Source organism: Colossoma macropomum, unplaced genomic scaffold (genome assembly GCF_904425465.1).
Source record: "Colossoma macropomum unplaced genomic scaffold, Colossoma_macropomum, whole genome shotgun sequence".
In the NCBI taxonomy this organism is placed as follows: Eukaryota; Metazoa; Chordata; class Actinopteri; order Characiformes; family Serrasalmidae; genus Colossoma; species Colossoma macropomum.
The window spans coordinates 137,501-154,405 of NW_023494793.1; the positions used below are offsets into that span (position 1 = coordinate 137,501).

At 39.0% G+C, this 16,905-nt stretch overlaps 1 protein-coding gene across 2 annotated transcripts in view; it reads right to left on the reverse strand.

The window, feature by feature from the left end:
- Positions 1-12,674, reverse strand: part of kdm2ba (lysine (K)-specific demethylase 2Ba) — a 41,275-nt gene extending 28,601 nt beyond the window's left edge. For both annotated transcript variants that reach the window (XM_036578127.1, XM_036578126.1), the window contains exon 1: positions 12,392-12,674. In XM_036578127.1, coding sequence (XP_036434020.1) covers positions 12,392-12,442 — 51 coding nt within the window. In that variant the 5' untranslated portion in view covers positions 12,443-12,674. The remainder of the gene's footprint in view (positions 1-12,391) is intronic.
- Positions 12,675-16,905: the final 4,231 nt, after the last annotated feature.

Consider the following 16,905-nt stretch of genomic DNA (forward strand, 5'->3'; position numbering starts at 1 on the left):
GGAGGAGTTTTGATTACAGTAGGAGGAGTTTCAGTTGTACTGGGAGGGGTTTGATCTCAGTAGGAGGGGTTTCAGTTGTACTGGGAGGAGTTCCAGCTGCTGAATGTGTCGGAGCGACGGATGTGTTCACGTTGCTATAGCGTGGCTCAAATGCCTCCTGAAGTGGTTCGAGTTACTGTGTAACTTTTCATGTTTTTACGATACCGAATGCTGAATACTGTACACTGTTTACTGCATGTGCGCTGTATGTTTGTGTATATTAATCTACTATGGAATTGGGCTGCATCTTGACGCAACTGTCATGTGACAATAAAAGAACCAATCAATCAAATAAAACGCTAAAGCTCAAAGTGAAGTGAGCGTAAAGAAGAACAGGAGCTGAACCAGCTCAACCGAGTGAAATTAAACCCCTAAAGAGAATCAGGAACTAAATATTAATGACAGACAGAACTGAGGAGAAATGGATTACTTTACTCACTCAAGCAGAAGCAAAACGAACATTTGAAACAGCCCAGAAAAGCAGAAATCCATCAAAACCATTATGCAAGTACACATAACTGAGTCAGTACAACTGCCTCTACACTTATAAACACTCGGAGCAGCAGCTGATCTGCGAACACTGCCTGTTCTGTGTCCCACGCTGGTGAAAGTGAATGTGCTGGGGCTGTTTTTAACTGTAATTGCTGGATTTTCCCCGTGACTCAGGAGCCGAGAGTCAGCCAGAGAAGTGACAATTACACAAACGTTAGCTGATGAGGGAGCAAAGCCGAGCAGAGCTGTTTAAAGGGTTTATATATCATAATTCATTTCTACATGACCCGTTTACAGCCTCTCTTCACCCTTACAATTAAACAGGCTGCTTCTGCTAACGAGACATTACGATGTATGCAAATGAGCTCTGTTCTGATTGGCTGCCCTGTATTGTGCGTCATCTAAAAACAGTCCAGACTGAAACACTCCTAAAAACTTCATTGTGAGTCAGCAGGGAGAAACTGTTCCAGGCTGAAAAGGCGGATATATTTAAATGAGTTGAGTTGGTTTAGAGCGCTATTTAAGTGAAACAGTAGGAGCCATATCGCCCCCTGCACTTCCTGTAGTGTATTACAGTCTGTCAGAGTGACTGTGCGGATCATATGAACATTATAGAGGCTTTTTAAATGAAACAGTAGAAGCCATATCGCCCCCTACACTTCCTGTAGTGTATTACAGTCTGTCAGAATGACTGTGTGGATCATATGAACATTATAGAGCTTTTTAAATGAAACAGTAGAAGCCATATCGCCCCCTACGCTTCCTGTAGTGTATTACAGTCTGTCAGAGTGACTGTGTGGATCATATGAACATTATAGAGCTTTTTAAATGAAACAGTAGAAGCCATATCGCCCCCTACGCTTCCTGTAGTGTATTACAGTCTGTCAGAGTGACTGTGTGGATCATATGAACATTATAGAGGCTTTTTAAATGAAACAGTAGAAGCCATATCGCCCCCTACACTTCCTGTAGTGTATTACAGTCTGTCAGAGTGACTGTGTGGATCATATGAACATTATAGAGGCTTTTTAAATGAAACAGTAGAAGCCATATCGCCCCCTACACTTCCTGTAGTGTATTACAGTCTGTCAGAATGACTGTGTGGATCATATGAACATTATAGAGCTTTTTAAATGAAACAGTAGAAGCCATATCGCCCCCTACACTTCCTGTAGTGTATTACAGTCTGTCAGAATGACTGTGCGGATCATATGAACATTATAGAGCTTTTTAAATGAAACAGTAGAAGCCATATCGCCCCCTACGCTTCCTGTAGTGTATTACAGTCTGTCAGAGTGACTGTGCGGATCATATGAACATTATAGAGGCTTTTTAAATGAAACAGTAGAAGCCATATCGCCCCCTACGCTTCCTGTAGTGTATTACAGTCTGTCAGAGTGACTGTGCGGATCATATGAACATTATAGAGGCTTTTTAAATGAAACAGTAGAAGCCATATCGCCCCCTACACTTCCTATAGTGTATTACAGTCTGTCAGAGTGACTGTGTGGATCATATGAACATTATAGAGGCTTTTTAAATGAAACAGTAGAAGCCACATCGCCCCCTACGCTTCCTGTAGTGTATTACAGTCTGTCAGAGTGACTGTGTGGCTCAGTAAACCACTTTTTGAATGGACGTTTTTCCATAATTAATGTCTAATCTCTTTTGTCGACTGATCACTGCAGCCCTATTACAGGATACGTTTTGCTTATTTTAGAACGTTTTTTGAATCTTTATAATATGCGACGTGGTTCACTGGCGCAGGCTGTTTATTCATGCTGGCAGAGTCTCTATAGCGTTATTGTGTATTTATTTGCCCCAGCCAGAGGCAGCAGCAGCCGGACCCTCCTATTGTTCCTTTATCTTCCTCTCTCTCCCCCTCCCCCAGTTTTAAACCATCACAACATCCATCTGCTCTACTACAGGGGGTGTAACACACTCTGGATGTGCATTAATCTGTACGCATCTCATTATATATTACACAACATGGCCAAAAGTATGTGGACACCTTACCATCACACCTATATGAGCTTGTTGAACGTCCCATTCCAAAACCATGGGCATTAATATGGAGTTGGTCCCCCTCTGCAGCTCTAACAGCTTCCACTCTTCTGGGAAGCTTCTACAAGATGTTGGAGAGTCTGTGGGAATTTGTGCTCATTCAGTCTAAAGAACATTTGTGAGGTCAGACACTGATGTTCACACATATGTGTGTATATATATATATATATATATATATATATATATATATATATATATATATATATATATATATATATATATATATATATATATACACATATATATTCCAGCACTGGGTATAAGTGATAATGAATTAGCATCAAAACGAGCATCTCTTTTAAAACATGGTGCTGGAAGTAATTAGTTTAACTGCTAAGCTATTTCTCCTTGCAAACCAGACACCCTACAACACATTTACAGTAGAGGTGGGTGACACCACGGTACAATATCGCTGTTGTGAGAAATTACATCACAGCAAGCCTTTCTGAGCATATCGTCAGCTCGCTCTGCGGTTTCGCGGCTTCAGAATCAGTTCTAAAAGCCAATTTGCTTTACGAGAAAAAGCAAATATTGTAATCTGTATCATGTATCATAAAGAAGTTTTGAAGTTAGGGCAGTATAGCCGACTACTTTCAATAGAAAGTAGCTAAAGCGTGTTTGAAAACCCGCTAAATGTCACTCGATGTCGTCATGTGGTCATCATCTTTCGCTTAGTCCAGATAGGGTCGCAGTTAGGGCAGAAAGATTAAGAAGATGAAGAACCATCTACTACAAATTCTCCATTCTCCAGCAACCAAACAACCGTGTGCTGTGACATCACAACCACAAATAACTGGCAGCCTTTTGGCAAGTAAAAAAAAAAGGATATGCTGGTCTTCTTAGTCAAGAAAAGGATAGCACTGTTGTCTGAAGAAAACCTCGTATCTCCAAAACGGTAACTTTACAGGAGAAGGAAAAAACATACTCTACTTTCAATGTAAGTCAATGGAACCAGACTTTTTTCCAAGTAATTTCGGGCCGTTTATTTTGGTCCATTCATCATGAAATTCTCACACAATGTAAAGAGAAACGTGGATTTTCAGAATGTCAAAAACTGAAAAGCGACAAAACTGGAGATACAAGGTTTTCTTCCGACAGCAGTGATATCCTGGTGGCCTTAGCCAAAAAAAAAGGGCCCATAGATCAGTTTAAAACATTCACAGTTTGAATCGTAATCGCGATATTGGTCTGAAAAAAATCACAATCGGATATTTTTGCCAAAATCGTTCAGCTCTAGTCGCAGTAGCAGAGAATCCCAGATGACCCTGGAGGAGTAGCTGCTCTACTCCGTCCTCCTCACCCTGTCAGTAGGGCGTAGCCCACCACCCTGCGGAGAAAACTCATTTCCGCCGCTCGTAATCGTGATCTCACTCTTTCGGTCATTACCCACAGCTCATGACCACAGGTGAGGGTGGGGATGTAGACTGACCGGTAAACAGAGAGCTCTGCCTTATGGCTCAGCTCCCTCTTCACCACTACAGTCCGGTACAGTGACCACATTACTGCTGCTGCCTGTCCCAGCCTGCGGCCGATCTCACCATCCCTCTTCACATCACTCGTCAACAAGACCAGGAGATACTAAACTCCTCCACCTGGGGCAGCTCCTCTCCCCTCACCTGGAGGGGGCATGCCATCCTTTTCCAGTCATGTGGTAATTAGCATATTTGTGATGTAACTGCGTCATATTTGCATGCTGCCTCGTGTCAGATGATCCAGCTGAACAGCTTGTTTTAAATGACGTGTGGCGTGAACTGCAGATGGAGAGTGATGTTCTACACAGGAAGTTGTCACAAGCTCAGTAAGGCCTTGTTCAGACTGACAGCCCGAATCTGATTTCTGTCGTATCCAGATTGATTTTTGGTAGTTTGAACAGCAAAAACATGTATTTTCACAAATCAGATCTAAACCACATTTGTAGGTTGTTTGAAATGCGACTCCAGTCAGATTTGTACAGATGTGTCTCAGTCTGGACGCTCTGGACGCTCAAATCGGATTTCAAAGTGTCTTTTTCGTCACTCGCAACTCAACAAACAGCGACGATGTCGAGTCCAGAGTGATGAAGTGCTGGGATTCTAGAAGAGATGATGCTCCTCCATCTCTCCTGCATCCACGTTTGGAATCAGCGTCACCAGCGTAGCTACATAGTTACTGACGCCTACGTCGTTACCACGGCAACCCATGCAGATAGACTGGTGATGTTTGGACACACAAATCCGATCTGATCACTCACAGATAACAGAGCAGACAGTCGAAAGATCTGATATGAGAAACGAATCTGAATCGCCTGCAGTGTGAACACAGACTAAATGCCTGAATGTTTACGGTTGCTACAGTCGACCCGAAAACGCTGGTAAAACCTGTTGGCAAACCTCCGTCTGCGGTCGGGAGGAGCGGAGTGTTGTATCTGTGTCTGATTTAAAACAGTGACTACAAGCAGCTCCACTGACACTTACATCAGGTTGACAGCTAAAGACTAAATAACTCGCGCTGCCAGGCAGCTTCTCGTTCTGATCTTCCCGTTCCACCTTAAATGTTGCAGCAGTGACAGTCTGGTCAGGCGTTTTAATAATAACTGCTGCACCATTTAAGGTGGAACGAGAAAGTTTGAATACTAAGCCAGCTTCAGCCTCAAGAAGTTGTGCTTTCATTAGCGTTTGTGAGCAGAAGAACGTCTGGAGGACGAGGCAGCTGGTCATATCTGCTGCCTCGATAGCAGGAGAGTCTTTCCTTGCTCATAGCTCAATATAGAACCACCGTCTTTACTAAAGAACCCTTGAAGAACCATCTTTTTTAAGAGTAACACGTGTGCCTCAATGTTATAAGTGGGACCACACTGATGTGAACGTAGACTCTTGAAAAGTCTGGTTCTTCAACGGTTCTTTTGCATGGCTAAACGGTTCTTCATATTGATGGGGGATGTGTTATAGATGGTTCTATAAAGAACCTTTTTGAAAAGAATACTTCATAGCACTAAAAATGGTTCTTCTACTGTTGTGATGTCAAGCCTGTAACAATAGAAGAACCCTTTTTGGTGCTACGTACAAAAAGGTTCTATACAGAACCATATACAACACATTGCCCATCAGTCTGAAGAACGCTTCCACCATGCAAAGAACCCTATAATCATGTAAAGGGTTCTGTGAGTGTTCATGGTTCTATATAGAATCATTCTCTTTACTAAAGAACCCCTGAAGAACCGTCTTTTTTAGTGTGTACGTTATTACACAGTTATAATCAGTGGGATCGGTTCATATTTGTTTAAACTGCAGTTCTAAAGAAAAACGAGATATTTAATAAAATAATAAGTGATTTGCAGTGAAATGATCTCAGAGTGAATCTGAAACGTTTCCGGTACATTTTAACGACGCTGTGCGAATATATTCACACCCTCCTGACCCCTGGCCTCAGCGTCACACCGAGGCCGCCATGAGAGCCAGCACTGAACGATTCACACCTCCAGCCAAACCGCACGGCAGCCTCCATTCTCTCTCAGGTGTTTTTTTCTTACAGAGCTGAGGCTCATGGGAAAGTAACTCGAGACCAACACATGTCCGGTCATGCTGCTGAACTGGAAGGAGTCCTGAAATCTTCAGACACATACAAACAAACAGAGACCTCAGAACCCTCAGTGACCTCATTTCACCCTGAAAAAGCCACAGAAAGGGTCAGAGACGAGCTCGATTACGGTCATCAACACAGACAGCACAGCAGCCCACAGCAGCCCACAGCAGTCCACCGAGCACCCAGACTGGACCAGACAGCACCGGAGAGGCTCAGAGGACATTTAAACAACTTAAAATACTCATTTTAATCAAACTTACAACTGACCAAACGCTTTTATTGTTCATTTATTTATTTTATCTGTTCTTTTAACTTATTCTTTTTATTTTAACCACTGTTATATTTTTATTGTTGTTTAAAAAAAACGATTCCTTGTTTAAACGGCTTTATTATTTTATTTATATGACCCTCACTGTTTATGGATTTTGTGCCACTTTTATTTGTTGGACTTCTTATTAATTGTTGTTTTATTCTTATCTTTTATCTCATCCTCCCCTGTTGTTTATTTATCTCTCTCTGTTTTTAATCATCCTTTTCTGTTGATTTTAATGTAAGACCGAATGTAAATGTAAAGAACTTTGAGCTACATTTAATGTACAAAATGCGCTATTTAAATAAAGATCAATTATTATTATTATTATGAGAAAAATAAGTGTTTTTGGTGCGTATGTAAAAATGTTCAACCACGATAATACTCAAAATATATCACTGTATGCTAGACAGGACACAGAAAAGAACATCTAGCCCCTTTCTCAAAAGCTATAATACTTTCTGGAGATCAGGGCTGAAATATTAATCATTTCTATATATATATATATATATATATATATATATATATATATATATATATATATATATATATATATATATATAGAACACTGCTATATAGAACCCTTAGTAAAAAGGTTCTATATGCAACACATTCTCCATCAATCTGAGGAACCCTTTCATGATGCAAAGAACTTCACTAAAGAACACTAGAAGAACTATTTGTATCTACTATATTATCTGTGTACATTATGAAGTTTTAAGTGGAGAAGTGTAACCTGGTAACACAGAACTCCTGAGCTGCCTGTAGATGAGCTGACCAATCAGAAACAACCAAACCTCCGTGTGTTGTGACATCACAACCACAGCTTACTGGCAGTCTGGTGCACCGGTGTCCAGGAGTCAAGCCTGACGCCAGAAAAGGTGGATATTCTGGACGCTTAACCAAAAAAACAGGCCGATCATTCAGCCCTACACTCTTAAAGAGAAGGTTCTTCAAAGGGTTCTTCATTAAAAACAATGGTTCTATATGGAACTATGAACACTCAAATCATTTCATGATTAAAGAGTTCTTTGCATGATAAAAGCGTTCCTCAGATTGATGGAAATGTGCATGAATATGCTATAGAACCCAAAAGCGTTCCTCTACTGTTAAGATGTCGAGCCTGTGACAATAAAAAGACCCTTCTGGGTTCATTTTCCAACAGTCTGAAGAACCCTTTCATGAGGCAAAGAATCCTTTAATCATGAAGTGATTTGAGTGCTCATGGTTCCACACAGAACCATTTTCTTTACTAAAGAACTCTTGAAGAACCATCTTGTTTAAGAGTGTACTCGAGACCATGAAGCTCACAGAGCGGCTGACGGTCCTCTCTGAGGACGAAAGGAAGGAATCCCCTGATAAAGATCCATAACAGCACTACAGGATTCCCATGTGGATCATATAGTAAACAAAGCCAGTTATTATAGATCAGTGCAGGACGTAGTGTTACTGTCAGAGAACCACAGGAGGGGAGAACGTTATTGATCACAACAGAGAGTGTATATATAGCACTGTAGTGACTGTCTGTGTTTACCTGAGCTTCATTTAAACACACAAGAGACATATGTATGCATATATATGTATGTGTGTGTGTGTGTGTGTATATATATATATATATATATGTGCGAGTACAGATTTGCTAGACTGAAGTTACAGTGAGATCAGTGTGAGTCCGTCTGCGGTGTGGATGTGGTGTGGATTGTCCATGGAGATCATCATGATGAGGATTCAGAGGTGAAGTGACAAGTTTAATGATATTACAGTAATTATAAACAATTTCTACAGTTCCCTAAACACGTATTATCGACTGCTGTACTACAGGAATATTAGATATTATACAACAGTGAGTTCTGGCCACGCGAGCTGATTGGTTGAGAAGCGTTCTAACTGTGCTGTTATTTCACCATAACATCACAAACACGTCTCACTCCGCTGAGACGCCGTTGCTAAGCAACCACTTTGACAGCTGTAGGAGACGCTCAAGACATTTGAACGTTTTTACTTCTTACTTTGCCACAAACAGAAAACGGACACTTTTAAGATCACATTTGACCGACAGCCGATTTGGTCAGACTCTGAAGATGAGACGACACTAAATTCCCAAACTGTTGTATTAAACAGTAGAACACTCGAGGAGTGTGTTATCGCCAATAACATCACGGCTGTGATTTGGTCGCAGTAGATCATCACAGCCTTGACGTTATATCGTGATAACACACTCCCTCTCATGATCTAGTGCTTAATTATAATAGATCACTGTAGTATTTCCCCTTAAAGCTCAAAATAAATTCCTAAATCATAAAAAACATCTACACACAGCTCAGCAGGATTCATACGAGAATATTAAATTTTAAACCATATTAAAATATTAAAAATATTAATAAATATTAGACAATACTACAGATTACTACATACATAGTATAGTCAGGCAATATCATAACATTTTATTGTTATCGTAATAAATTGTCACAATTTCATTACAAAGCATAATTAGGCCCGTTTAATTGGATTTACTGTAATGTGTGAAACAGAGAATAGAAATTATTGTAGATATATGGAAGTTATTACTATTACTGTTATAGTTTATGTGGTCCTGCAGGTTCTATTATAACTTCTCCTTTTAGGGCAGAAAGATGAATTATTTTATATTACAATCGTAATTTGAAAGAGTACAATTTATATTATAGTCTTATAGTCTATAAACAATGCGGACGCGCTGCAGGTACAGTAACCTATTAACATGGAGCTTGTGAACTGCGTTTAGATGAATGTGACCAACCGGCGCATTACATGAAGTGTTCGAGCCTCAAGTCAGAGAAAAAATATACGCTGGTCTTTTTAGCCAATTACCTCATTTTCTAGAAAACAATCACAATTTAAAACGTTAATATTGGTCAGAAAAATCTGTTAGATATTCTAGCCTTAGTACCAAATCGTTAAACTTAAGGAAAGTTAATATCGTGTAGTGTGAAAATGTTTCGAAGTATTGCGATATGGTATTTTTGCCGTATCGATCTGCCCTAACAACACTGCTAAAGGACAGCACTACAGCGATATTAGAAATATTATAGATCACTGTAGTAATTCAGTTTAATTCATTTCAGCATCGAAAAAAAGATCAAAATACAGTCCTACACCCTGAAAAACACCCACACACATTTCTACAGGACTCATAAAATTATATTAGGAATATTACTGTAATTTTAGATAAGTACAGTTTACTATACAAGTAGTAGGTTTGAGTAATATAATACTTTACTGTTATTGTGATAAATTATATCACAATTTCATAACAAAGTGAGCATAAATAGGCCTGTTTAATTGGATTTAGTGCAATCTGTAAAGTCACTTTTAGATTCTCTCACTTATAGATGCACTGTTATTATTATTATTATTATTATTATAGTATTTTATATGTGGTACTGCAGATTCTATTATAACTGCTCCAACTGGGGCTGAAAGATGAATCATTTTATATTAATCACCCTCCGAAAGAGTGCAAGTTTTCAAATCGCATGAGCTGAAATCTTTATTAGAGTCTTATAGTCTATCAACAATGCAGATACACTGCCAGCACAGTAACCTATTAACATGGAGCTTGCGAACTGCATTCAGATGAATGCGACCAATCAGAATCAACTAAACGTCCATGTGCTGTGACATCACAACCACAAATAACTGGCAGGCTGGTGTACGGCGTGAACCCTTCAAACCTCAAGCCAGAAAAAAGTACATGCTGGTCTTCTTAGCCAATAAATGCCCAGAGCTCAATTTACAGAAAACAAACAATTTAAATCATAATCGCGACGTTGGTCCGAAAAATCGCAGTAAGATATTTCACCAAAATGGTTCAGCCTTAGTTCCTACTTGATGAAAATGAAATATTGTTTATTGTGAAAATGTTTCAAAGTATTGTGATACAATATTTCTGCCGTATCGATCAGCCCTAACAACACTGCTATAGAACAGCACTACAGCGATATTAGAAATATTACAGATCACTGTAGTAACTGTGTTTAATTCATTTCAGTATCATAAAAAGCACAGGACCACAGGATTCCTATAGGAATATTAAGAATATTACTGTCATTTTACTGTAATTTTAGACAAGTACTACAGCTTACTGTACACGTAGTAGGCTTGGGAAATATATTCTATCATCTGTGTGATAAACAATGTCACACTACCCTTTTCTGAGCACATAGTGGATATCGTCAATACTTAAAGAGCACGGATTGACTACGTTTCATTACAGAGGGAGCTGATTAGTTGGATTTAGTGCAGTTTGCTAAACATAGAAAGTCTGTAGTTGTAGGTTTATATTTATTATTATTATGATTATTGTTATTATATTTATATGTGGCACGGCAGTTTCTATTTTGACTGTTCCAACTTAATAAATCTTTTAAAAAATAATGTAACACAATGCAAATTGTTTATCGTGAAAATGTCTTGAAGTATTGTTACGTATATTTTTTCCATATTGCCCACCCCTAACACGTAAAGGACAGCACTACAGGAACATCAGAAAACAGTATAGGTTACTGTCGTAACTCTCTTTAGTTCATTTGAGCATCAGAATAAAGATCAAAATAAAGTCCTAAACCCTGAAAAACATCCATAAACATTTCTAATGAAGTCATATATGAATATTAATGACATTACAGTAAATTTTAGACAAGTATTAAAGTTTACTACGCATGTAGTAGTTTGGGAAATATGATATTTTATCATTACTGTGATAAATTGTCGCAATATGCTTTTCTGTACACTGCACACTGACTAACTACATGTTTCATTACAATTTGAGCATAATTAGGCCTGTTTAATTGGATTTAGTGCAATTTAAAACAATGAAAAAAGTTATTATTATAGTATTTCTTATATGTGGCACTTAGAGCTGGGCAATATGACGATGTACACTTTTATCGTGAAAACTGTCACAATACAATATTCATTCTGAACATTTCGTGTATATCGTCAATACCTGACACTGACCAACTGCGTGTTTAATCATAGAGGGAGCAAAATTAGTCAAGTTTAACTGAATTTACTACAACATAATATACCAAATACTGAATAAAAATCACTGTACTCACAGTTTTTCACAATATTCTGAACAGATGTCTAAAAAAAAATAAACATCGTGACAAATCATATATCGCGAAAAGTATCGTGATGTTATTTTTTCGCCGTATCGCCCACCTCTAGTCGCACTTCAGGTTCTACTTTGACTCTTCCAGCTTATTAAACCTCATATAGTGACATATCGTGTAAAAATGTCTCGAAGTATCGTGATACGATATTTGCGCCATATCGCCCGTCCCTAACAAGTAGTGTCGGTTCTTACAGGACAGCACAGCAGGAATATTATAGGAGGTGAAATGATGTAACTTATAATATAAGTACTATAATAAATACATAAATAAAATGTACAGGTTCTTATATTATCATATCTTTTATTGTGTGTAAGGGAAGCCATTCCGTTCTCCACTGTTGTCTCCATTTTGTTGTGTCTCTCCAGCCATCCACTACAACTTAATCAAACCCAGAGCAGAGAGAGAGAGAGAGAGAGAGAGAGAGAGAGAGAGAGAGAGAGAGAAAGAGAAAGCAGGGAGAGAGAGAGATAAATAAGAGACAGAGGAAGAGAAAGAGACAAGGCTAAAGTTGGCTTCCTATTCGCCAGCTTCTCGTTCGAACTTCCCCGTTCCACCTTAAATGGTGCAGCAGTTACATTGTGGCGCCTCAGGCGCCACAATGTAACTGCTGCACCATTTAAGGTGGAACGGGGAAGTTCGAACGAGAGGCTGGCTTCAGCCTCGTAGAGGAAATGGAGGAAGAGGCAGAAGCAGCAGACATAACGACACACCACAGAGCTGTTTACCTGTCTGTCTGTTTATCTGTCTGTCTGTCTGTGTGTCTGACCTGCTCTCCTGTGTCCGAGTCGTAATCCTCCTCGTCCGCGCTCAGAGACATGGCCACCGCTGTCCGCTCTCATAGCCGATCCCGCGAACACGCAGCCGTCATGGCCGTGGATCCTCCTCCGCGGCTCCTTCTCCTCTCTCTCTGCCTCTCTCTCTCTCCCTCTCTCCCTCTCTCCTCCTCTCCTCTCCGTTCCCTCGCGCTCTTCTCCTCTATCCTTTCTTTTCTCTCGCCGTCTCGCCGTGCTCTCTCTCCCGAACGGGGCAGCTGCCTGCTCGGGCGCACAGCAGCCTGCTGCCTCATGCATATTCATGACGACGGCGGCGCAGCCAATCGCAGAGCGGCTCGGCGGTCGCGTATACAGGCGGTGGGCGGGGCCTGAGCCACAGAAGAAAGCCCCCGAGATCACACGCTGCTCTCTTCACCAGGAGGAGAGACACGTGCTCGGTGCGCGACTGAGAGGGTCTGGATCAGTCTGTTCTCTCTAGAGCCCAGCAGGGAGTTCTTGCTGTACAATCATATATATATATATATATATATATTTATATATATATATATATATATATATTTTCAGAGACACAGACTCTGAAATGGTTGTAAATGTTATTTTATTGTTACAGGAAACATATAGGAGTATTTTATATTATAGGAAAATTTTTCATGCATGTTATTTTGGTACCTTGGAGTGCATGAAAAAGAAAAATGCCAAAAAGTTACTAAAATTAATTTATGAAAATGGTTTGAAAGACACTGGGGAGTAACTGAGTAATTGTGTCTCCCCTAACACCCCTTTTTAATGTATTATTATTTTTATTATTATTATTAATATTTTATTTTATTTTAATTCTTTTGTTTTTTTATGTGGTTACTGCATTGCCATTACTGTTTGTACATTTCTTGCAAAATATATATATATATATACATATATATATATATATATATATATATTTATATATATATATATATATATATATATATATATATATACACATATATGTATATATATATATGTGTGTGTGTGTGTGTGTATCATATATGTATATATATCCAAAATGGTAACTTTATGGGAGAAGAAAAAACATACTTTACTTTTAATGTAAGTCAATGGAACCAGACTTTTTTCCCCCCCAAGTCATTTTGAGCCGTTTCTTTTGGTCCATTCATCATGAAATTTACACACAGTGTAAAGGACAACAAGCATTTTCAAATTATGTCATAACAAAAATAGAGATATAAGATTTTTTTCCAACAGCAGCAATATTTATATATAAATATATATATATATATATATATATATATATATATATATATATATATATATATATATATATATATATATATATGTATATGTTTGGATACTAGGCGAATAAAAATTCTGATCATACAATATATAATGTTTATTTCCTTGTCGTTGCTATGATGACAAACAAAACTCAAAAATTCAATTTAATCTGAAACAGTGGCCCAATTTAATTTTTCAATACAGCCAAAATAAAGGAGCTTTACTTTCAAATTCTGGCGATGAAAAATGGAGAAATGAGATACAAAACATTTTTACATACAAAACAGATACATGTAGGAATGAAATGTTACGATTCTTTAGCTGGATCTCCCTCTATCACATGATGCTACCAAGCTAGGGGGGCGAAGCCTACTATCAACTTCCTCCGAGACACAGGACATCTTTTCAAACTGCAGCTAACGCAACCTCAGCCCAACACGCTCATAGGAGGACGCTAACTGCTAATTACGGCAGCTAACAGACAACAGCATTGGCTAGCATGGCGCTGAGTGACGGACGGCTGTGGCATCACTTGGGACTGACCTCGCAATGACAGAACAGACGTTTAATGGCAGCTCCACTGGCAGCTTCGATCTTATTAATCTATATGAAGAGCATGTAAACAGTGACTCGGTGTGCAAGTGGACGTGGCAGTTATACAGTTTCACTACTTATCAGTGCTGTAATACAGTTGTATGCAAAGATTTGATTTTAAATAAATAAGTCAACATCCTCTACAGAGACACACGTCTCCATTTTAAAGCTGCACTATGTAAGATTTAGGGATTTGGAGCCCTCTCTGTTGGAAATCTGTAATTGCATGCAATGTGCAGAGGAACATTTTGCAGCATGGGTTGTGTTTTGGACCCCAACAAGCGAATCCGATGATTGAGAGAGAATTCAGAGAGGACTCAGTCTAATCTTTGTGAAGGAGCTTCTGAGGATGTGAGTGAATTATCTACTACTGTCATCACATCTTCATCAGTGTGATGATTTTTAGATCATTTGAGGCCGAAACATCGAGCCGGACCTTCTTTCAGAGACTGTGTGTGACGTTAATACATAAAGACATATGATGATATCTTGTTTATGTGAAATACATTGTGTGTGAGAGTCTGACTGCAGACGTACATGGTTAATGTAAAGTACAGTGCAGATCACAGAAGAACGTTTAGTTACATGTGGAACCTTCATTACACTCAACTGAACACAGATAATAACACATATAGATAAATGCATTTTAAACATATATTTATCTAAGACATTCTTTGGCCTTTTTCATAGATTTGAAAAATATATTTGATAAAAAATATATTTAAAATATATTTTTTCCAAATGAGTATGTATGAGTTATTACTGTATGAGTTATCTCTGTATGAGTTATTACTGTATGAGTTATTACTGTATGAGTTATCTCTGTATGAGTTATTACTGTATGAGTTATTACTGTATGAGTTATCTCTGTATGAGTTATTACTGTATGAGTTATCTCTGTATGAGTTATTACTGTATGAGTTATTACTGAATAACCATTATTATTTTGACCCCAAACGTTTGAGCGGTTCTGCATTTTTATATGATTGTGTTATGATAGTTATCATAAATATAGTTTATATGTATGTTTATGGTGCTGCTGAAGATTGTTGTAGCTTTGTGCGTATAAAAACCCAGATCACACTTTTACACCAGCGTAAACTGTGACACGACAATAAATGGATTTGTTTATTTACACTGGCTTCTGTTCAGGTTTTAATCGCAGGTGAATTTAAAGTAGGTTTATAATGTGCAGTTTATGATGAGATGATCAGCATTTTCTCCAACTCTTAACACAGAGCAGTGGGGGGGCTGTAAGAGCTCCTACATTTGAATGACAATAGCCTAACATGTGACTTTTACGAGTCCATCTGCCTGTTTGACTGAAGGCATTACTAACAGAGCCGATTCTAACTTTACAACTTCATAACAGCCTCAAACGGACAGATAAAAACACACGGAGACGATCTGATCTCACGTTACCTTCAGAGACTCAGGCCGTGGTGCTGACGGCCTTTATTAGCACTTGAGGCCTTCAGTGCTGGAAACGTTTTTATTTTCTATTTTCTCTTTTTATTTACATTGTCTTTATTATTTCAAATTCTGCTTTTTCTATTCTGAAGCCCACACGCTGAAGTCTGTTGTCCATTCACTCATACCCACAGACTCCCCACCACTTACCCACACAAAGGCCGCTAACAATGCTAACAAGGCCAGAGACAATAAGGCCAGGCAGCTGGGGGTGCCGAGACTTTATCACATCTGCTCATCATTCAGCATCTGCCAGGAACTCGGCATCAATCTGAAATCTAAAAAACTAGACCGCAATTATTATACAACCGCCTGATCACAGTAATTTAACTGTTCAATCTAACCGCATTTATTTTCCACAGTCCTATGATTTCATAATCATATTGTAGGAAGCGTATCGTGTTTTCATCAGCTGGCTTGAGCTAAATAAATGTAAACAAAGGAAATCACTTCCTTTTACTGACTTCCTTTTACTGACTGTGCTATAACACCCCGTACACTACTGCTCAAAAGTCTGGGGTCATAGTAATAGCTGTTATTTAAGCAGTAGAACACAGAGGGAGTGTGTTCTCGCCAAATAACATCACGGCTGTGATTTGGTGGCCGTAGATCATCACAGCCGTGATGTTATTGGTGATAACACACTCCTCGAGTGTTCTACTGCTTTAATACAACAGTTAAATAAATACAGTAATAAATTAATAAACTGGGCCGTGAACGCGGCGTTTAATATGTTTTAATGTTCGCAGTTCCTTCACCAAATTATAGTTCCTTAACGAGCAGCTTGTTGCTCCGTCAGAGTAACGAGCTCCGCCCACTCGCTGCACAGCCGGCAGTTCGTTCTCCAGCTCCTCACACTAAATTCCCAAACTGTCATCACCACTGAGCAGCTTTTCAGTCGGCAGCTGTGACAGAAGAACAGCTGAACAACCTGGAATCAGCCAGAAATGAACCCAACACCATTCGCCAAACGTGTAGTCTGATCTTCAGAGTCTGACCAAATCAGACTGAGCCATAAAACTGCCGCAATATCAAGTTCAGCTCAGTTTTGTCAGTTTTTGCCAGATCAGTATTAATGTTGTTTTGTTCCAGCCAGTCTGTAAAGCATCTTACAGCCCATTTAGTTTGGCGAATGGTGTTGGGTTCATTTCTGGCTGATTCCAGGTTGTTC